Raw genomic sequence first — 23,701 nt, 5'->3', positions numbered from 1 at the left:
ATACACAGTTCCTATTTCCCACCAATGCTCTGGGAACTCGGAGAAACACGATAGATTCCACCTCATCTTTCTCCCAATTTCGCAATGCAAGCCATCGTAGCCTTTCTTTGGCAAGAGCTAACAGCACCCAGGGGAGCATCGATGCAGGTAACTTCTCAAGAAGCTTGTTTTAATATCTGTGGGTACACTGATGATAGGCAGTTATTGTGAAGGATGGGCACATGTCTTAGTACCAGTTTTAGCTTAAATTAAGCAAAATATAGTCTCATGTTGTGGGTGGAACACAGTTCATTCCGTATTTGTTTAGCAAAGCTTGCTTATGGGTGATGGAAAGTTAAGTAAACGAGCGTGTTGGTCGTATTGACAGCTCCTGATGGCACTCAGTGTGCCTCTTCCTGTCATCACCATCGTTTGTTCCTCCTGCATCAGGCTTATTGTTATCTTCCTTTGCTATGGAAAATTTACAGTGGCAACACAGTAGTCATAAGCTGAAGGTGTAAATTCCACTTGTAACCTTTATTAGGCTGGAATGGGTTGTGTTTACAAAACTGGACACAAAACATAAGCCAAAGCACTATATGCTTAAGATATTTTGGCATGATAAATGAAACAAATCAAGACATTTGCATAAACAGATGAAAACTTGTTGCCAGGAATAAAAGTCATTGTGGAGCTTTATATAATTTTGCAGTTCTCTAAGCCCTAAGTTCACATTTACCAGGTAATTCAAAAGCTGCACGCCCTCTACATCTTTGCAAATCACATTAGTATAGAAATATTTAGAGTTTTCAGGATTTAGAGCAATTTTTCATCTCTGTCAAAAATCTTGAACAAAGACAGTATTGTGCAATATCTGTAAAATTGTTTGCCACTTCTGTTAAGTCTAGAGATTTCTTGATGTAATGAATTCCTTTCTTATGTTTACTGTTGTTTTATAGGTAGTGACCTGGGAGACTTTGTTGAATATGACCCAAATCTTTTAGATGATCCCCAATGGCCATGTGGCAAACATAAGCGGGTTTTAATATTTCCTTCCTATATGGTAAGTGATTTAGTGTAGCTCAGATAAATTTTGGTAACAAAACTTTGAAGGTTGAGGTTGCATTTGGCTGTATTTTAAGAAGATTATTATTATTTTTAATCTAGTAATAACAGCTGTTTGGAATGCTTTGTTCTAAATGACAGTTACTTACCAGAACATGTTAAAACAAACTCATGGAGGTATTACAAAAGTAAATGCTTTTATTACCACTGTATTTCATAAATGCTTTAGATGAAAGGCTTGTTCAAACAATGCGTTCATTCTCTCGCGTTCAGAGGAACATTTATACTTCCTCGAATTGGCTTCTATTACAAAATAGGAGGATGCCCATTGGGGTTTCTCTGAAGTCATGAAGCTGCGCTGTGTTTTGATGCTTATCATTCACTCCTCCGAACAGCTTTTTTTCCCAGGTATTAATTTCACCATGGGATAGTCCTTCCTTTAATTCCAGCAATTACGAGTAGAGCCTGTATATTTCTCACTATATTCAAACCCTTAACGATACAGACACATAACTCGCTCTATGCTCTAACTCAGTGTTTTCTGTGGTGAGACACTTCTGTAGCCTTTTCTTGGTTGCATCACACCTGTAGACTTCAGTGTGCTATTTTGGCAGGACTGCTGCAAGATGCAGTGCAGTCATACACATGCGAGCATGTATCTGTCTGGATTATCCGGAGTAGTAGTAGGCAGTAGAGAAAAGATTCTTGTTTTTTTCCCTGAAGCACTGACCTAGTACTCTTATCTACCGACATCTAAAGTGTTGTCCATGTTCTTGCTTAACTTGGAGCAGAAGATATTATTTAAGAAACTACTAATGTATGTAAAGATACGGTCTTTCTATGTTCTTGTCTGCCCTCCACCCTGGGGGTAATTTTGCTCTTGAGTGCTCCTTCTTCAAAATGAATTTTAAGTGTTTCATGTAGATTGAAGATTATCGCTGTGCTAGCAGGAGTGTTCAGCCTGTTGTACACAGAGGCTTAATTGAGCTCCAAGGTTGTGTTTATGCTAGATTTTCAAACGGGAAGTCCAGAATGTCCTCTGCTTACTTTCAGCCACTTTTCCTTTAAGGGTTGGCAAGTTATTTTTTGCCTGGCAGCCCACAAAGTGACAACCTTTTCTGGTAGCTACATCTGTGTGGGAAAATATTTGTCAGGTTTTGATGTGGTTATTGTCATACACAGGGAACTGTCTACCCTCAAAGAGAAAGACATTGTTAGCCAACATCCAAAGTGAACATAGCTCTAGCAGTCATGGTTGTGTTTCTGACCTTTCTCAAGCTGCTAATGTGCACCAGGCAGTACGAGTCCTGTAGGATCACCTGGGATCTTTGATCCCTTTTCAACTTGGTGTCATGATGGAGGTGGTTGAGTGAATCAAAATAGGACAGCCAGGATAGCATCCTGCAGGGGAGGTCTCCACCCAGAAGTGGTTGTTCAATACCCTTCTTCTCCATTTGCTGGTTGACTACAGCATTTTGAGGTCTATATTTGTATTTTTATTGCAAAATGGAGCTGACAGGGAATTTTCATTGTGAGAGAGTTATGATTAAATACTTTAAAGGTGAAAAATGGACTTCAAGGGCAATTGTTAAAATCAATGTCATCATTTATCTAGAATATACCTGCATTGACAGAGATCTCCCTGCTTTTTCTTTTTCTCTAGGTGTTAATTACTGCTGTGTCTGGAAAAATGTCTTATTTGACATTCTGGGGAGGGGGCATTGCCTGAATTTGCCTTCCAGATATCACTTCTTCAGCACTGCCTGAGGGTCCATGCACTCCCATCTCCCTCTCTGAAGGCAGGCACTAATCTAAAAAAGGGCTGAAGGACATTAAGTGAGGTGTTTCTTTTGTTAGTGGGAATCACAAGAATGTGCCAAGAGCTCTCTTGTTCTAGGATTTCGCCTGCCTGTGGTTAAAGCAGCGTAGCTGTGATGCCACATAGGAGCTTTGCAAGAAGCTAAAAAGTGGGTGGTTGTTCCTCAGTGTTCACCTGAAAGATTTCCTTAGCAGCTGGTGTTTCCTTCAGCCAAGAAAAGGGAGAAAAGGTAGTGCAGGAGTGTCCTGGGAGCTTGCAGGTAAACAGGATTTTTCAACTCAGGCAAGGAGGACTTGTGCATAGAGCTAGCGAATATAAGGCCATGTTGGCTACATAGGAGACTTTACTCACATCCATTTTAGACTTTCCTGACTCCACTGGCATTCCCTCCCCCTGCAGTTCACATCAGTGTTAGCAGCAATTTCAAGTCATTTTCTTCCCCAAATATAAAAATCGGCGTATGCTGCAATTAAAGCAAATTGCAGTCTGGGGCCATCGAGAAGCCTGCGGTTTTTTCCTGACCGTGCACAGCCATTGTGGTAGTGACAGACCTCAGCCAAATGACCGCAGAGCTGTAGAGCTGCTGAACAGAGACTGAGAGCAGCCGCTGGTCCCCGAGCGGAACACAGCTGTAATTACTGCCTCTCTCAAGCCCCGGAGCAGCTGAGGGCGTCTCTGATGTCAGCACCCAACATTTTGTTGTGCGTGGAGAGCTGCAGCTTGTAATTAAAGTTTTGTTACTTGGCCAGGATTTAGCATTAACGCTTGACAGCTGCAAGCTTGTAGATACTCCCCTCGCCCCTCCTTATGGATGTCAGAGCAATTAATGGGGGGAAGGTGTGCGAGAGGAGTGGATGCTGGGCTGCGGCACTGACTGCGGGATAGAGCTACGCGCACTGATATTACTCCCCTGAGCCTGGCTCGTGCTTTGCAGGCCAGGATTTCTCCGCTGGGAAAGCTCTGTTGAGGTCTGTGTGAATGCTGCATCAGTAAACACTGCAGGCTTTATCCTGAGGCATAAGATGGACAAAATGTGTGGTCCGGTGTGGATTTTACTCAGAAATTTGTGCAACTGGCACTCGATGTGCTCCATTTTTGTGGAGCCCGAGTTTATCATCACTGATATTGACTTTATAGTCTTTTAATTTTACTGAGCTGAATTAGTCCTGACTTGCAGATGAGCTTTAACTGCAAGTCCTCAGCCGTTTTAAAGGAGGAGCTGAGCTTTCTCCTTGAAGACAGCTGTGGGGAAGAAGAAGTGCTTACAGTTTGGTCTTTTTTTTTTTTTTTTGTAGTGAAATTCCTGGCTAGAAAACGTATACACTTCCCTGTTGCATTTCTAGAAGTAATACCCACAAATTGCCTGTCTAGGGACAATTCGAAAAGTATTCTTCATTTCCCAACACAAACTCTACAGCTTCTATTAATTGTATTAGTTGTATTTAAACTCTGGTGTTCACTGGAGATATTATTTAATTTTGTGTTGTCTTTGTAGGAGTCTGTAATATCTACCACAATATAAATAGTAAGAGGTAGAAAAATTTCATTCTGAGGGGTGGGGGGGAGGAGGGAAGCATCATGTCATGGTTAACAGATGTCTTCCTGGCTGATACTGCTAAAACAGGAATTCTTTCGGATCCTTAAATCTCTCTAGAATAGGAACTTTATCTACCCAACAGAGCATTAATTTCTTTCCTAGAATATCATGTTGACTAGGAAACGTACAGAATCATCAATGTCTCCCTAGTCTCCCTGCATTCTTTCCAGCAGAAACTCCTTCTGTGCAGAAGTAGAAAACTCACTGTCAACAGCTGACTCCGCAGTCCTGCTTTTGTTGGTAACACAGAAACACGGAAGCATGTCAACTGGCCACTGTGCACTGCAAAACTTGCAGCAAAAGAAGAAAAGCCCAGATGAGTTGTACCTTGACTTTGAGTGATCCTTCTGTAATAACATCCCTGAAATATCCATCTATCTGTGCCCATGGGATAGATGTGGAACTAGGTTTGGATACTGAACTATAATTTCAGTGTATTGTTTTAATTATATAAAAATAAATTGACATCTCTACACCACTAATAAAAAAAGCATGTCACAGAAGTCTGCAGTGCTGTCTGTCAGTCTGCATTTGCTAGGTACTGCACTAGCATCAAGCACAGCCAGGCTGTGTTATTAAATATTAGTCCTCCAGTGTGATTTTAAAATTAGAACTGCTTGCTGTCCTGGCCATTTGGTCTAACAAAAGCCCTGCATGATGACATAATGCATTTGGTCTCTCACTCCCCCATTCTGTCTTTCACAAGGAGCATCAAGGTCAGGAGGACTCCACTGCTGCCAATGTCCTTTGGTGCTGTCACCCTATTCTTCGAGCCACTTCCGTAGCTGTAAATTAAGTATCTCCAGACTGCTTTTTTATCAGCTGCTGACCTTGTACCCAAAAGTCTCAGGGAGCAGAGTATTGCAGTGGTGGTAGATAATATTTAAACCCTGTGCTCTATGCATTTGATGCTATATTTGTCTGAGACTCCAATAAGCAACTATTTTGTTACAGTGACACACTGTATTAATTGAGAGTAATTCCAGTGTGTTAACAGTATAAAATAAACTGGCATCCTTTCATGTACTTAATTTCAAAGAGGCAGTTTTGAGATTATTTGCTTTGTGGAATTTGAAATCTTTCAGTTTAAGATCCTTGAATGTTAATAACTTTCTAACAACAGAAACATCTTATTTTAGTCTATCTTTTAATTATAATAAGCAGTCTGTCCCATTTTCCATCACAGTTTTAAGCCTCTGCTCTGTCAGGATTTCCCATATTTATGCATCTTCAGCAATAAGTATATGAATTAGGTTACTGGCAGTTAATAGGTACGTAGCTGGTCATCTATGGTGTTTGTTAAGGTAGCCAGGCATTGCACAGTCATTGACTTCTTTTCACTTCTTGTTTGGCTGAGAAGTGACCAGTGACCTACCAAAAGTCTGTTTCAGGTATCAGTCTTCTGTCTGGTCTCAGTAAAGTAGATTTATCAGGGGTACACAGTACTGACAGCTGAAGAGAGCCTGTCATATATCTTTCATTTTATTCACCTATTTTATTCTGGTTTTATCCTTCTTAAGCAGGAGGTAGAGGCATCCAAGGCTAGATCATCTTTTACTGGTTGTGTGCCAAAGTAGGATTTATTTTCAACAATATTTCATCCTGCCAGTCTTTCTAGCCATTTCAGGCATCCTCTCTCCTCTCATATTTATGAAACTATATATACAGCTTTCCTATGAGAAAGCAGCTGCTTGAAAACGCTTGTGAATAACACACAAGCTAAGCTCCAAGTTCAAAACTGCCAACCATGCAGAAAGCGTGCAAAGTACAGACTTGGGCTGAAGCGTTCATCATGCTGTCCAGGCATCTGTCAGCTACCATATATCAAGGTTTTCATTAGTCTTGTGCAATTTCCATCACCAAACTAAAATATACATACAGAGATTTGTATACAGAGAATGTGAACAGAGCCCACGAAGGAGTATTGCTGAATACTGAAGTGTGTTTCGTGCAAATAAGCTGTGAGAAACAAGACAGACGGTTGTGGATGACAGAAGTTAGAAATATTGGAGATTACAGTATGAGAGAGACAGTTTGGTAGTTCCCAGTGCCTTGCTCTTGTGTCTGACAGTTCTGAGAATACAGAGTGCTTGCCTGGTAGGGAATAATATTATGTATAAGAAAGTATGTTTGGATAAAAAAAAAAAAAAAGCTGTGCTCCTTTTAGGGAACTATTTGCAAACCCTTCACAAAATTTGGAGCATCAGTGTTGAACAGTGCTCTGACGGACAATACCAGACTCGTCCTGGCAGACAGACATGTATTCTCCTCCACCTGGGACCTTTGTTTAGGCAGGCAACTCAAGTGCAACAACATGGCCTAAAACAGAGAAGTGTAAATGCTGAGCAGAGAGAAGGCAGAGAAGGATAACATTGGGTCTAAGCCCTCCCCTGTCAGATCCCAGCTGGTTTTTGTGGGTCACTGGGCCATCCCAGAGGTTTCCTCTGCTCCATTCTTCATGGGCAAGGGCAGCAGCAAGGGGTTGCTGCTCAGTGCCAAGCCATTTGCGGGATGCATGAGGTGCCCTGGGCTGGAGCCCAACTGGGGATTGGGATTTCTCTGTAGACTTGTGAGTGCTGTTCCCCAGCCAGGGCATGAATAGCAAGAGGGGTGCTCAGGTTCCTGGTCAGAAACAGTTTTAGGAGGTAACTGATTTGATCACTCAACAGATGCTGATTCAGCATTGCTTTTAAATTACCTCTCAACTATACTCTTTAGGTGTTTTTTGCTGCCTGCCTTTCTGGTGGGCAGGGTCCCACATGCATAGGATGCATTTCTATAGGCACCAGCTGGGCAAGCAGCAACCTATTATTGCTCAAAGTCCAGCTTCTGCAGCAGCTACAAAGGAAAAAAAATCAAGGGGGGGGGGAAACTTGCACAAATCCTTTTCTTGAGAATAAGGGCAGTTAGCTGAGTTCTCCAGCATGGCACTGACAAGACGAGACAGTCGCCTTAGAGCCAGTGTGTTCAAACATGTTGCCATTATCCTGTTACATGAATCAAAACCAGCACACACCAGCTTTCATCTGGATTTCATTATTGTGATTTATGTCATAGAGACTGTTGTCTTGCAGGAAGCAGCAGTATTCAGAGTTGGAGGGGGGAGATTCTTATCAACAGGACAAAACTGGCAAATCTCTGTGTTTAAAAATAGCTGTACTTCTTTACCATTTTCAGTTTTAAGCTGCCTGCTTAGTCTCCAGTGTCTGAGTGCTTTGCTTTAAATGAAAATTTTTAAAAGAGCTTTTCTCCTTCTAAAGAGAATTTAGCTGAATTCTGGCAAATCTCCCACAGTCTAGAGAAGTCCCAGGTAAAACAAGTTGGTGCCTGCAGAGCAGCCACAGGAAAAGGTGCACCCCAGGGGGCTGCTGCTGCTGCTGTGAGGCTCACTCCTCCCCCTCTGCACAATTGCCCCCAGAGCTGGGGTAACCCTGGCACCTACTTGTTAGAAGTGAAAGCAACTGAAACTTGCTGTCTGGCATAACTTCTGTGCAGCCTGTCAGCTGAGCCTCCGTCCACTGCTGTGCCCTTTCTGCTGAGAGGTGGTTTTTGTCATGCAGGTGAGGTTCCTGTGTGTTGCATTCTCCTTCTGGGCAAGAGAAGAAGATAACCTGAAGAGAGCCAAAGACAAGTCTTCCAGAAAAACACGTGATCACTTTGAGGGAGATAATTAAGATGAAACTACAGAGCTCAGGAGCTCCGTGGTAATGAAGAACACACAATGGGCATTTAGGTTTGTAGTGAAGCATGAAATAAGCTGTCAGGTAGCTTTGCACAGTAACACTGAGCTCACTGTTTCTAGGATTGCCCAAGACAACCAAAAGTTGTCTGGTAGTAACTGAAATCATCTTTGGATTTAATAGTGTGTAACCTCTATGTGCTTAGTTTCTCTTGACTCTGTAAGCAAGAGCAGCATGGCCTGATGTTTCTGTACCTCGAGTAGCAGATGGCACCAGTCTGAATTATATGTGGCTTGTTTCAGTGCCCTCTTATAGCAGTACCAAGAGGAACCCTCTTAACACATTAAATTCCCAGCATATCTGTACATCAGAAGCACCCAGCTTCCTGATGATCCTTTGACAACAATGCTGAGGAGTAGGCAGGCAGGCAGTGATGTTCCAGGGAAAGAAAGGAAAGGAGGAATTGGTAAGATCTTAATTCTTCTGCTTCAGAGGGCTGAGCCCTGCCAGGTGAGATGAAGCACGTGAGAAGCTCTCTGCAGTGAAAGGCCACGGTGCGTGCATACATCCTTCCAACCTCAGCAGGAGGAAGTTTTCCTCCCTGTCTTTTCCTCTCTTTGTTTTTTTTCAGGTGTGGTAGCAAATTGCTTGCCTGAGCATCAAGGCTGCATATGAATTTCTAACCTCAGTGGCACTTCACTATCTGTCCAGACATGCGCTCAAGTTCATCCGTACACATGCAGAGCAGCAGGGGTGGCTGAACATGTGGCTTTCTCCTATTTGATGATTTCCTATAAGGGGCAGCTTTCCTTAATAGCGCTGAATTTCCTTAATAAATTATTCTCTTTACTGAGCAAAATTTGGACTAGTGCTTAACACCTCAGTGTGTTGGAGGGGGCTCACACAAGCATTTATACTTAAAACAACTTTAGGCGACTGTTGTGTGTGACGTGCCCAGGAGAATTATCTGGCAGGACGTAGTGGGGAGCAATTTATCTGACAGATGATGCTTCTCTCACTGCAAATCAGATAGCAGAATGGCCCACATTTTAAAACATGAATATGAACATAACAACCCCCCATGCCAAGAAGTTGGTTTTTTCCTATTGCACTATGTTTACCTCAGATACTGCTGTGTGCTATTCAGAGGAAACACATGCTCTGCTTTCTTTTAAATTCCTATAATTATCCATTATTTCAAAACCACAGCTCCTAAATAAAGTGCAGGAAAAGTGAGGTATGTTTTACTCCCCTTCATGCTTATTTTGGAACCAGAGAACAACATGACTGGATAAAAGGAATTGTCTGCTTTCTGTCTAGAGCTGTGGCACTCTCTTCCCCCAGCCCTTCCATATACTATGGGTAAAGTATCTGAATATTTATGAAAAAAATGAAAACATATACAGTCAGTCTGTTTGGCTGATTTATATTCCCATGAGGATATGTTACAGCAAAGCTCCATGTTCTATAAAGGCATAAGGTGCAGCAAGAGTTTTGCATGTCTCTTTCCACCTCTTGTTGTTACTAAAGGAACAACAGAAGTGTTGAGCACCATAGATGAGGGCATTGGCATTGCAGTATTGGTCTGGAGAACCCTCTGCAACATGGGGATATTCCTTAGGTTGTAACAAAAAGGAATAGGAAGTTCAAAAGAAATAGGTTGTACACTTTGAATGTTGTCCTAACTCTTTTGCCCACTGTCTAATTAACGACAGCATTACTGTCTTGCACTCCACTGAAGTGACCTTAGCCATGTGGGCTAATTACCTATTTTATCACAAATGTATGCTATGGCAGTCAAGAATTTGTACCAGCATTTTCTTTGAAGAATCAATTTGAGAGAAACTTAATATGTCTCAGAACCTCATGGAGATATGCACACCAGCTCTGGTCATCAAAACAGTTATTATGATGATTTTTTTTGTTGTTTTTCAAGACTTTTCAGGTAGGTTTCCTCCACCCACATTTGTCTTAAACTCACTCTTCAAGGACGCTAATGAGGTGTGTATTGTTCAAGAATTATGTTGAAGGTCACTTGTTTTGGTGGAGCAGTCACAAATTGTTGCCTTAATTCAGATCTTATTTTCCTATCTCCTGAAAGCATCGGGACTGACTAGCACTTGTTTGGTATTCCTTGCTTCTGGGAACTGAGTGATCTTGTTTTTTACAAACTGAAAGAGCAATTCTCTTTTGATGTGTGTTACAGACCACAGTCATAGACTACGTGAAGCCATCAGATCTCAAGAAAGACATGAATGAGACCTTTAAGGAGAAGTTCCCTCACATCAAGCTAACCCTCAGTAAAATAAGAAGGTACGTTTCAAAGCTCAATAAGGCTGCAACGTGACGCAGCTGTCTCACATTTCAGTGCAATTCCTGCTGTACATGAGGGGAAGCAGAGCACTGATAGATCTTCCAGGAGCAGTGACCGGCAGAGGTGCAGAGTAAGTCAGATGATTGCTTTGGTCAGTGGGCTGAGTAAACAGGATAGAGGAATGTACAAACATGCACCAATCAGGTGTCAAATGCGAAATCTAAGGGATGAAGATGAGAGCTGGGCATGCACTATACTAAAATACCCAGAAAAATAACACAACAGAGTCTCTAAGCTTATGGCACTTAGCTTAAAAGAGACTGAGGAAAGAGAAATGCTGACTTTTATGCCTTGTGGAGAAAGCATGGTCAGGAGCAAAACGAGTGGACAGCTTCACAGCAAAGTTGTAATATTTCATCTGTTTCTAGTGTAGCAGGGTAGGCATACTGCTCCACTGAAGTAATGACAATTTCCTTTGACCCTAGTGGCCAGAAGGAAACTTGAGCCGTGTTGCTCTGTAACCAGACAGTGCTGCAGTACATGGAAAGACTGGCAGTTTGTATTTGACCAACCATAAGCAGCAGCAAAGCTGCATATAGAGCACCAGTAATAAAGCTGTTGTTACTAAACAAATTGTATGCAGCATAAGACCTCTGATGAAATATTGTAACTAAAAATGTCAAAGCTTTTCAGTTACTTTTCTAGTGGAGGGGAAGGGTGAGATGGTGAGATCAAAATGTGCCATGAAATGAGCCCACAAAACAGAGCATAAAGATATCTCCCCAGTAAATTATTATTATTTTCCCCTCCATTTGACTAAGCAGGAATCTCTGAAAAGATGACAGGGTGAAATGCGAAACACTTTAAAACTCAGTTCACATCATACTTGTCTGGTCTCTTTACTCAGCTTGAAGAGAGAAATGCGCAAGCTTGCTCAAGAAGAATGTGGTTTTGAAGAGCCCACAGTGGCCATGGCCTTTGTCTACTTTGAGAAGCTCGCTCTCAAGGGGAAGCTGAACAAGCAGAATAGAAAGCTTTGTGCTGGAGCTTGTGTTCTTTTAGCAGCCAAAATTGGCAGTGACCTCAGAAAACATGAAGTCAAGCATCTTATAGATGTACGTATCCATAGGTTTCCAATGTTCCTTCTACATGAAGTGCCAAATGTGGTCTATGCAAGCCTGCTTGCCAGTGGACTTGCTCTCCTTTAGGTTTCCAGATGTGCGGCCAGCTAAATGTACTTTTTGTTACATGTTTTTGTGGCAGTAGTAGTGATCATTGTCACTGCAGAGGCATGGGAAGCTTGTTTGATGTGATAGAAGGCCCTGGTGTCAGATTCTGTGAGGTCTGAGAGGTATCTGACCACTCTTCTGTCAATAGAAGTCAAAAGTGAACCCTCAGGAAATTCATTTTGCTTTTAATTATGTTTTCGAGAGAGTCAATAAGGACTCTCCTTTGAGAGGTAAATGCAGATACTAATTTCAGATGGTGTTTAGTAGACATCTGTATTTCTATCATCACGTTCAGCTTTTGGGCAAAAAAACATAAAGAGGTGTTCCCACTGGGACACCTCATTCCAGCTGCCTTTTATGCAGTAAGGTGGGGTTTTTTTGTAGAGTAGGTCTTCCACCTACTCTGTATGAAAGAGTTAACATGGGGGAGTGTTATTCCATAATCCTTTGGAAGCACTGAGATACTGATCTGATTTAGTGCTGTAGAAAGTTAGGCAGGTAGCTGGGTATGTGGCCATAACCAGCTCACTTAATGGAAAATACATGAGAACTTGGATGGGGGACAGGGCTGGACTCGTGCCATTCTCCCACAGTCGCAGAGCTGGGTCAACAACCAGCTTGTTAGAAAGTCCTCTGAATAACCACCAAAAAAACCCAAGCCAGTGGGAGTTGGAAGAATCTGGTTTCTTTTGCTATCCTGAAACATTGGTCCATCCATAGGACACGTTGAGCTTTTGAGTAGGCTCAGGGGACAGAGAAGTAGCAAGCCACAGAGATCATAAGAAGAGGATGAGGGGTGGAAATATCCCTGAATGGCTAGTTGCCTACTTGTAGCATCCAAATCCAACAAATACAGCAGAGCAGATGGGAGGTTTAGTACATTACGGCAGAAAACCCACTATAAAACCCATCTCATCCCCCTTGAGGACAGTAGTTTCTATTACTCACTGTTCTTATGGTTGTTGCAGATGACACCTCCTGCCTCTGAGGTATTAAGATCAAGTGTATTTAATTGTGGCTAAAAATAATGTCCCCAATAGGGTGTTGTAGCACAGTCTAATGTTGGAAAGGAAATTGGTGATTTCAAGCAACGCAGGAAATTTGTGGACAGTTATAAGATGCATGCCTTCCATTACACAAGTGATTTCGATGTTTGCATGAAGCCAGGAGTTTCCTGTTCCTGCAGTGGTAATCACTGTGATCATTAGAAGACGTATCTTCTGGAAGTGGAATGAGTGAAATGACAAATGTGTCAGAAATAGCATGGCTGGCTGAGCTTTGTGAGTTCACCTTCACAGTAAGGAATCAGTACATCCAGTTCACCCTGCTCGGAGTTGCTAAACCTAGAGCTATGCGAGTCGATCAGGACAGAAGTTTAATGACAGCAGCATGCATGTTTTGAAAAGCACTAGAAAGGCAAATCCTCATTCATTTTGTTTAATTTATTTTTTTCCCTCGGCTATGGTTGCAGAAACTGGAAGAGAAGTTCCGGCTGAACAGGCGAGAGCTGATCGCCTTCGAGTTCCCAGTGCTGGTGGCCTTGGAGTTTGCTCTCCACCTTCCTGAGCACGAAGTGATGCCTCACTACAGACGCTTGGTGCAGAACTCCTAGCGCTGGCTGCCCTGCGGGGAAGGGGCTACCGACTGTTCCAGCTTGGCTCTCCTGAGCCACAGTTACTACTGGAAATGCAAAATCAGACTCCTTACAGTTCACTCTCTCTCTCTCCCCAAAACAGTTTTTCTGGCAACGTATAGGAAACACTGCATCAACGTAAGACTTTCAGCTTTGACAAATTTACGTATCATTGCTTTCTCAAAGCAAGTGAAGACTGAGCTGTTGGTAAATGGTTCACATGCTGAAACTGAGTGGTGACTGACCCCACCTGTAGGGACTACAGCTATAAAAGTAGGCAAAATTTAGAAGGGCAGCCTCCATGACCACCCCTCTCTGCATCACACAAACCCTGGAAGCCCACTGAGTGCATTCTCATAGCGCTTTTTCTACAGACCTGCTGCAAATTCCAAGAGGACTTCTTGAAGTGAAAAAGCTTTTAGAAGATATCTTCACTGTGTCAAAAAGAATGTGCCAATCTATTTTTGTATCAGCAATTGAAAGTGCACTTTTTCCTGTGGGGTGTTTGTGTGTGTATCTGTGTGTGTGTGCGTGTGCGACACCAAACTGATCTCAGTCCAGGTGGTTGGCTTAGCTGTTTCCAAGTGTATCAGTTACTGATGGTGAAGATCAAGGTGACCTTACACATTTACTTCTTGAAAAACATAACTACTGGAAAAGTGGTAAATGGGATCATTTTTGGACACTTGTTTTTTTTAATCTCTGATCTTTCCAATATTGTACCTTTGAAAGCATTACACTACTACTACTACTGCGAGAGAAGGATCAGCAACTGACCTTAAGTTTTCAATCATGTTTGTGGTAAAGATGGAAGCATTAGTATAAGATTTCCATGTCATGTTTTTTAAAAATATCTTGTGTTAAGCCACATGCATATTTTTAACCTTCGCACTTTTCCCACTGTGGAGATGGTTAGACTTGCACTCTGTAGTGTTGTATTTCTGTGCTCTATGTTAGAGTGCGTAATAAGCACATTTATTGTGCTCTATCTTAAAACAGTGTTTTATTAAAAAAAAAAAAAGAGTAGGGCTCAGCAGTATAACAGGTGTCTTAAGGCTCCAACAGCAGGGGCATCAGCCGTTAAAGTTTTGGGTTTTTAATTAGAATTGACTGTGCAAAACCTAAAATCTGTGCCCATTGAAGTTAGAGATGCAGTTCCTTTAGACATTTCAGTACTGGAGTTTTACAGTAAAACTTCTTGCAGCTTCCCTGGTTCTGACTGGACACTTGAGGGCTTCATCCAAGCTCCCAATGCTACATACACACTAAGCTAGTGCCATGCTTACAGACATTGTTCAATTGCTGTTATCATGTGGGATTACACCCCTATCCAGTCTTCTCCTGTGCTGGTTCACTTAACAAGCCTTGCCCTAACATGCCCCACATGGATCCACTAAAATCAAATTATTACATTTGTGGTAATTATATAAAATAATGATCTCAACTGTGAGATTTTAGCTGAAGCCTTACCTCTCTTAGTTTGAGAGTGCTTGCTCAGAGTACAGAAAGGGCTTGTGAGAAGAACGTAGAGAAGTGGGACATACCAGAGGATGTAAACACACTAATGCTTACTTTCTTTTGCTCTTACTTAAATCAGTTTTATTATTTCCTTCAGTTAGGCCAGGACACATCCAGTTTCTTTACCAACTTTGATTCCTTTAAATCCTGTTATTAAAAAAAAGCCTGTATGTGATTGCTGTACAGGATCTGGAAAGGTTGCACATGTCAGGACAAATGGGAATTTGTTTGATGCTGTTGCTCTCCCCCCATTTTATAGGGGAGAGTGACTATGCTAGCTTACACTTACTATTAATACTTATCTGATTACTGATATAGATACATTCCAACAGGATTGGGGAGGACGGGCTAAAGAGAAAAATGTGCACTTAAACCTTCCCAGTGTAATGCCCCATGTCGCTGCAACCCGCGCATCACTTGGCCAGCTGCAAAGTGAGGGGAGGGGGGCCCTTGACAGCACTCTTACTCCCTCCTCCTCCTCCTCCTCCTCCTCCTTCTCCTGGCCCCCACGCAGCCAAGGAACAGAGGAGCCAAGAGCCTGGAGCATGCCTGAAGCCTACACAGCTGCCCTGCCAGTTTATTCAGACCAAAAAGGCAGTGTAGTGTTGACCTACAAGCCAAAACAGTCTGTGGGTCTGCTAGGAGGGCTTCCATCCTTGGCTGTATCCCCTTCCACCGAAATTGTGTGTATATGTGTTCAAGATTTGTTTCTGATTGCAGAGATCTGTTTCTAATAGCGACTACTCAAAGTTAAGCAGAAGCTTTACCTTTCTGTAAAGGCTTCTACCTTTTGCTTTTGAGTCTCATTTTTTTCTTATATTGCTTTATAGCATTGCAGGGAAAAAGAAAATTGTGATTGCAAGATGCAGACTAAAGAATGACAGTCTTACAGTAGTCTTTAGAGACGCTATTGAATCATGCTGTCACATCTTTTGTCTTCTGTGCTGCTACCCAACCCTGATCTACAGTTTACACAGATTTCTGGGAGGAAATCTGATTGCTGGAGACTTTCTGCTTTTCATTATTGTTATTGTTGTTTTGGGGGTGGAAAAGTGTTTCAGAGTGATGTTCAGTTACAGTTTGAATGTGGAATAAACACTTAAGATGGTGATGATGTTGCACTGTTCACTTAGGAACGTATATAAAGCCATATGATGCTAGATCTCAGAGCACAAAGCTTGGTCAGTACAATTATGATTAGGACAATGGGCAGGATTTGCCCCCTGTTTCTCCCCAACCCTGGGAAAATTCAGGCTGAAGTGGTAGAGAAAATCTGTACCAAACAAAAAATGTGTTGATTGTTTTCCTTTGTCTTACATGGCAACGAGTGTTGATTTACAAATGATTTTAGGTTCAACCTTAAATAGTTTGGGAAAATAATCCATTCCATATCACTTGTTCTGTTTTGAAATTATATACCGTACACTCTACCATGCAGAGTTTATTCATTTTCTAAAAAAAATAAATAAAAGTTTTAAAAAAACTTGAAAAGCTCATACTTTTTCCACCAGTATGTAAAATTATTCCATCTCTCATCTGTATGTGTACAGGGTTTTGGTTTTGTCTTCCTCTGGGACACAGAGCTGCTTATTAGTGAGCCAGTAGTGGGATTACCCAACGGCCCTCGCCGTCTCCTGGCATTCAGCTCCCTGCAGAGCCCTCAGGATCTTTCCTCCAGGCAGATCTTAACCTTCATTGTTTTGGGTTTGTTGGGATTTTAAGCCCTGCTTTTTGGCACCAGCCTCTCCTCCTGGAGTTGTCAGGACCAGCTTTTCTGAGTCCAAACTGTCAGTATGCAGAAGGATGAGGCACAAGCAGGCTCCTCAGCATTGTTCTTATCTCATGACCCTTTGTGCACAGGAGAATTTGGAATATGCCATTTTGTTTTAGTCCAGGTGGTAGTAAAATTTACAGCTGGTCCACCTACCAGTTGTAGTTCACAAGAAACTGCTTTCTCTTCAGAGGTCGAAAGTTCAGTTTTGGACATTCGTGTGTGTGCACACCCAACTGTCCACCACCTGTTAGCATTCAAACTGTTTTTTCACCTATGATGCCCCCTAAATCCAATACCCATCTAGGTGGTCTCACCAAACAACACCAATTTACTATGCATTTTCATTCCACATTAATAAAGTTTGGAAAAGGTTTGGCTCCCCACCTTCACCCATCACTCCAGAGACCCTCAACTGTAAATCATGACAATACAAACATTAGCATGATTTACATTGACCCCAGAACATACACACATACAGAAAAATACTTAGCAATCATTTTCGAAAACTACTTATTAACAGGCAAGGCCTTCTTTGGGATAGTTTGTAATATATTTAGATTATACAACCTCAAGTCATTGCTCCAGCCTTCTAAAATATGCTCACAGCATAACTTCCACTTCTGTGGAAGCAGTGAGGAGTAATTTTTTAAGAGTCGATTACACCTTCCCACGATGCTAAAGGATTTTGGCACCAGGTCCCACAGTAAACATTAAAAAAAAACCCAAACCAAAACCAAAACAAGGTAAAAGTAGTTTAGCGAGGTGAGAGACTGAGCAATCACAGTGACAATGCCAACATCACTAGCTGAGAATGAAATCTGTCCCAAGTTGCACCTTTGGGAAGGGAGGGAAGGAGTGTGGGAAGCAGACTGGAACTTCATTTGTTCATCTTTTATTGTAAACTCTGTAATGAAGAGTGGGAAAAAGGAGGAAAAAAGGAACGTTAGGTGCATCCCTTCACAGAATGTTGTATGCAAAGCAAAAAGGCCTTTCTGAAATCCTAAACCATTATCCTTCCCACCAACTTTACTGTGAACCCATACAGCCAGAGACCCCCCTGCCTCAGCCTGGAGCCTGCAAGTGCAGATGAGTTCAGAGGAGAGCTTTTCAGTCACTACAGAAAAACCCAAACACCTTGCCCAGACCCCAGCAGCAAACACCCACACCAACAGTATGACAGAGAAGCAATGCTTACAGCGTGACACTAGGAAAGAGCAGGAACTGCGATCCTGGAAAATGGCCTGCATACCTTCAAAGCAAGGCAGGAGTGAACCAAGAAGTTACTGAAGTTGCTGCTGACTTGAGCAGCAAACACTTCCACCCCTTAGCAAGAGCTAAATATTGGCTACTATCATAATTTTCCCTTTCTACACATTGAACTAGTCTCTCATACAACCCTTTCCGTAATCTTGCTGAGCATCATCTTAAACCACCTAGGACCCTTGCCTCTGCTACACTGTTTAGACAGATGCTCCAGGCCTTAATTCCTCAAACCTGAAGAAACCTTCTAGTTTGCAGTCAGATTTCATTGGTGACCAATTTATAACTTGTTGAACTCATGTCAGTATCTCATCTCACTTTGTGCTGGTTTAAAAGTAAACCGGTGGGAGAAATGAACCCAACTCTAGAGAGATTGTAAGTCAGAGTTACAATTTACTAAAAATAAATTACAATAGATTGCAATGATACAGAGAAAAACTGGTTTTAACCCACAAAACCAGATGTATAACCCAGCGCCCTGGGATAAGAACAGAACAGTGTTTGTTGGCCCCTGTGGTGAGCACCACATGGCCCCCCGGGTGCAAAGTAAAAGGAAAGGAAAACCTGTTGATCCAGATGATGGTGGCAGTTCTGTTGAGGTAATGATCACAGTCCTGTTGAGAGTGGCAGTGGCAGTCCTGTTGGAGTTCTGGTCCTCCTCTTGATCCAACAAGTGGTACCAGAAGTCCCAAAACCCCAAGATTATATATGCTCAGGTTCAGGTGGGAATGTCCAATATCTCCCCTAGGGCAGGGAGTTTCATAATGGGTGATTTAACTCTGTCACTCATGGGATATTTTTGGAGTCTTTGATGGTCTAGGTGTTGCAGTTGCCTATTATGCCAGTCCAGTATGGCCCATTAGCAGAGGTGACCCCTCAGGCTGGATGTGAAGGTGCTAATTCCTCTCCAGAAGGGAGTTATCATAGCTCAGTCATTAGGTGTGCCCTGGGCAGCTGCTGCAAATGATCCATTATAAACAGTCCATCAGAAATGACATAGAGGGTGTAGAATACACAGTTTTGGTTATACCCACATAGTAATAAACTGGTCTCAGCCCCTGTAACTAGGACAAACTTGAAACTGAAATCTTTCCCTATGGGAAGTCTGGGGTAGGAGGGTCCTCAGTAGCAGCTGATATTCTTAACCAAGTTCTGGCATTTAGGTAAGCAAGATAATAAAAGGAGAAAGGAAAGGCAAGAAAACCAATCCTCTTCCAAGAGCTTCCAAGTGCAGTGAAGTGTTGCCTTGGCTAATATCAGTGGGTATGACTATTGGGGGAGAAGCTGTGCAAGCCAGGTTTTCAGCTCTCCTTTAAAAGGAAACACAGCACCAACAAAAAGGGAAGCTAGAGGGCATCACCACAATTGTCCACGTGAGCATCCCTAGAGGAAAAGGGAGAACTGAGGCGTGTTGAACACATGTTCACCTAAAGAAAGAGTTGAAGCAATGACTACCCACTCATCATCATCTTCATCATCTTCACCATCATCTCTTCTTAAGAAATGGATCTCTCATCTCCCACAAGTCCTGTGAGAGGACTAAGAGGGTGCTGAATGAACAGCATGATTGAAATGCAACCATTAGCAACCTTCCTTCTGCCTTCCAAGTCAAAAGTGAGCTATTCAAAGAAGACTTGGTCTGTGCTCTGACCTCCTGTGATGCAACCCACAAACTGGCTGCACTGTTGCTCCTCACAGAGCACAGGCATTTTAAAACATCTAAGCATAGATTTAGACATTTTAGGTGGACAAAGTCCAATATATTTCCAAACATCAGTACGTTGTTAGAATTTCACTATTTAATGCCTTCTTCTAGAACAACATCCTCCCAGCTATCTTGAAACATCGTCCAATGAGCAGCAGAGAGTGGGTGGCATCAACATCTGGGCTATTTCCATGGGCAGAGATGACAATGCACACAAAGCCAACACTGTCATCTCCCATGACAGTCCGAGAGGTTAATTTATGTTTTCTGAATATAAAACTCTGCAAACTGTCATCTCCCTTTCAGGGCAACCTATATATCCGTGCAGAATGGAGTTGAATGAAGGTAACAATCCTCATAGAAGAAAGAATTTTTTTTATTTTTTTTTTGTCTAGTACAGACTCCTTCATTTCCTCAAACCTGAGAAATACCATGCCTAGTCAGACTTCTGCCAGTCAGTGGAACATAGGAGGCATTGCATTGAGATGTACTCTCCTAGGAACATTTCAGATATCACAGTTAAAATTATGGATCATGCAGACAGATTAGGAACTATGAGATCCTATTTCCTCTCTTATTCCTTGTTATGGGCTTTTCTCTTGACTACTGCTGTTTAAGCATTTTTTTTCCCTTTTTTTTTTCCGCTTTTGGTTCACCTTTTATTATTTCAACGAACACAAAGATAAACAGAAGCTGGTGCAGTGCTGGGAGTTGGGTCTGGCTGACTCTTTCACACGGTGCATCCGGAGCTGCAGACTCCACCCTTCGTCTGATTTATTTCAAAAGCCTGCTGTGTCCATTAATGGAAAATTGGACTCTGTTCAGGCTGTGATGGTGTCCATGGACAGGAAAATGGAAAGTTTCAGACTAAAGCTGCAGGAGACCAGGAAGAAAAATATCTGGAGAATTTAATTGATGGTGGCAGCAGTTATTACAGACAAATACTAAAGAAATGGCAGTTTGTGACCCAAAGCAGATCTTTAGGTGGAAAGATAAAGGAGAGTAGCATGAACATCTGCAAGGCCACAGGGCTGACAAATTGAAATATTCTTCGCCAGCAGGAAGTTCAGACATTTTGCAAAACTGAACATACACAATAGGACAACAATCATTGTGATGTTAAATTTGCTGATCATCCAAGTTATTAACTTCTTAAAGATCTGAGACATATCTGATGACACTCGGGCATCCCCTGTGCACTTTTGTGCTCCTCAATAGGTTTAAGAAAGTGATAGGAATCTCAGAGACATCATTCTGCAGTTTTATTAGAATGAACAGCTGAGTGAAGTTACCATAGGAGCCTTTACTGAAGACCTTATAAGACATTGGAGAAGCCCATCAAGGCACATAGAAACCCATCTACACCTGAATTGCTACAGTAAATCAGCTGAACAGACTTTTCAAATCACAACTGAGCTTAGAGTCTACCAATGAGATTCCTAAGGGGAAAAATAAATAAGTTAAAAGCTGTAAAAACAAGCAGAATTGCTGCTCTTAAACCCACTGATTGACATAATAACAATACTGACCTCATATGATTTTTTTTTTGCCGTTAACAATGTAGCAGTAAAGTAAAAGAATAACCGTAATTATAGTTATTTATATAAGGCTACTATAGAATATAGGAGGATGACATGGAAACTTAAGGGATTCTACACCCAACCCCCCTACCCCAAAATTCCAAAATCTTTAGGAATGCTCCAGCTGAAATCTCATGCCATGGTCTTGCTTTATTGTTTGTTTTTAAACTGTTACATGGAAAATGATGATAGAATTCTATAGCAGGAACATATTTTTGGAGTAGTCAAAAATATTTCAGGCTATTTTGTACCTTCCTATTAAGGCAAGATAGCCAAACCTCCAGCCCATGAAAGAATATGTCATGAAGTGAGCTCTCAGAAAGACCAGCACAAAAGACATTGGCTCTTTAAGAGCATGTTCTCTTTCTCTCCTTTTTCCAAGAAACACTTGCAAAACCTTTCCAACCTTTACCTTTGGATGAAATAATTGCGTGGACCAGGAGCTGATGCAACATAATATTCCATTATTTTCCTCCTCCTAGCTGAAGACACAGCCTAAGACATTCCCATCAGCACAGCCATCTGTTTACAGGAGCTGTATCTAGCCTGAAGCCCATAAAAAGCAAAGTGAGTACCACAACTGATACAGCAGATTTAATTTGCCTCAGTTTAAAAGATATGGTTTATTAACTCACAGTGCAGAACTACCTTGAATACCCAAGCTACCTTTAGTCTAGAAAACTCTCCCTGTTTTCCCATGATCTGCTGAAGCTCCACATTCTGGCAGCAAGAGGTTACACAATCAGCTCAGTTGTTTTCCACTGCATATACTCCTTTAAACTTGACTTTCCATGGTTTCAAAGAGGAGTTTGAATCAGAATGGTGCCTTTGTGTCACGTTTTCAGAAACAAGAAGAGTAAAAAAACATGAGAGAGATTTTGAAGGGAAAGGGGAAGTTATTTTCTAGCCTTTACATCAATTTATTTAGCAGGAGGTTAAGGGTTCCTCTGTCAAAATTTTCAGTGGTGCTGCCTTTGCAATTCAGCATTTGCTCTGGTGAACTACACTGCTTCTCTCCAAACATTTCTGAATCACAGAGGGTTTGTTTTATGGATTTGTTTGTTTGTTTTAACCCAAAAGAAAACAATATAGTTAAGTTTTTTCCATCTGAGAGTCTGTGGTAAGCAACTTACCCATACAGACAGCTATTCACAACAGGAGCCATTCAATTCTTTGCTCAGCAATTTTAATATTCCACTTTGAATACAGCTGAGCCACATGAAATTCTGTTGTGTAAGGCTCTCCTTCAAAGTAGAGATTTATTTTCTTTGGTTACAGCTCATGAAGTCTTGAGGCTACAACCATCTGTGTTAATCTATGCACAGTCTGTTCTTATTCATCATCAATAATAAGCCCAAGAAGCACCCATGCTGAAGACAGTATGAACAGACAACTGTAATAAAGAAATAAAAGCTGCCTTGCTGAAATTTTTAGCTTCTGTATCTATCCTACATCCCAATTTTTTGACCGTAACTGGAGACATTAAATGAGAGAAAACAATTAACTTCACCCTGAAGGAACATAATGTTTGAAAGAAAGTTCAACTATGTTTTCTGAGTGGCCATTATTGGAGTGATTTGCAGATCTCAGTCTTTGGCAGTGGGACAGCCAGCAACAGAATGGCAAAGAGAAGAACTTGGATACTGTTGGCTTCTGCCTGCTAAATTTTATTGTGTCTCTTGCACTACAGCTATTGGGATGTTCTCTACTAACTGCTGAAGTTTGCTGCACAAGTAGACCAGGCCATTCAACTGCTTGCAGGTGAGATCCAGGGCAATGCCTGCAGAGTCACGCACAACATTACCTCCCGCTTGATCTCCACTGACACCAAAATAGGGTTGTCACTTCTGTCATTCAGCTTAAATGAAGAAACGCACTGTAAGGGCTGATCACGCTGAGCATCCCCAGCAACATGCTGATAATCTTTTTCCTGGCACTGGACTGCCCACAGGGTTGCAGACTTATGGGGATGAAGGGTCTCAATTAAAATGTTTTCTGTCTGCTCAAACCTGAAGGAACTTAATTTGCTAACTTGTGAACTTGTGGTGTTAACTGGCACAGGGACGCCTTCCCTGAAAAGGCAAAGAACAGACTGATTTCTAGGCATCAGTAAGGGAGAAGTGACTCCTTGAGAGAAGTTTTCCATGCTTTGTTTGAAGCCAAAGCTTAACCCTTGGTGTCCCAGAAGGTATGTGACAGAGAAACAACAAAAATCCCTTCTGGTTCCTTGAGGGGACAATGAGCCAGGTAGGTTTGGTCTCCACATCTTTCAAAGAAAAGTCCGAGAAGTATTTGCCTTGAGGTGTTTCCCACCCCAGTCAATGAATGCTTCCTGCTTTTGTGGTGTGACTGCTAATTACAGCAGTACAGTTCTTAACAGTGGGCATCTGCCAATCTCCAAAACATTTCTGCTTAACAATAACTTTACCCTTGAACCACTGTCCTCTTAGCAGAAACTCCAACCCTCTTGTAAGTCTATCTGGTGTTAGTGATACTCCTTCTGTGCTTATGCATGGCAAGCAGCATTCCCGGCTCTCCACCTTCCCTT

The 23,701-nt window shown here is 42.0% G+C and overlaps 1 protein-coding gene across 3 annotated transcripts in view; it reads left to right on the top strand.

The window, feature by feature from the left end:
* CABLES1 (Cdk5 and Abl enzyme substrate 1) overlaps positions 1–15,945 on the top strand; it is a 75,439-nt gene extending 59,494 nt beyond the window's left edge. For all 3 annotated transcript variants that reach the window (XM_017832421.1, XM_017832410.1, XM_017832399.1), the window contains 5 exons: positions 1–147; positions 939–1,042; positions 10,347–10,453; positions 11,362–11,569; positions 13,155–15,945. In XM_017832421.1, the coding sequence (XP_017687910.1) occupies positions 1–147; positions 939–1,042; positions 10,347–10,453; positions 11,362–11,569; positions 13,155–13,295 (707 nt within the window). In that variant the 3' untranslated portion in view covers positions 13,296–15,945. The remainder of the gene's footprint in view (positions 148–938; positions 1,043–10,346; positions 10,454–11,361; positions 11,570–13,154) is intronic.
* Positions 15,946–23,701: the final 7,756 nt, after the last annotated feature.

The sequence above is a fragment of the Lepidothrix coronata genome, unplaced genomic scaffold (assembly GCF_001604755.1).
Source record: "Lepidothrix coronata isolate B3197 unplaced genomic scaffold, Lepidothrix_coronata-1.0 Scaffold6, whole genome shotgun sequence".
In the NCBI taxonomy this organism is placed as follows: Eukaryota; Metazoa; Chordata; class Aves; order Passeriformes; family Pipridae; genus Lepidothrix; species Lepidothrix coronata.
Note: the sequence above shows the minus strand (reverse complement) of the source record. Positions and strands in the feature narration are given on the sequence as shown.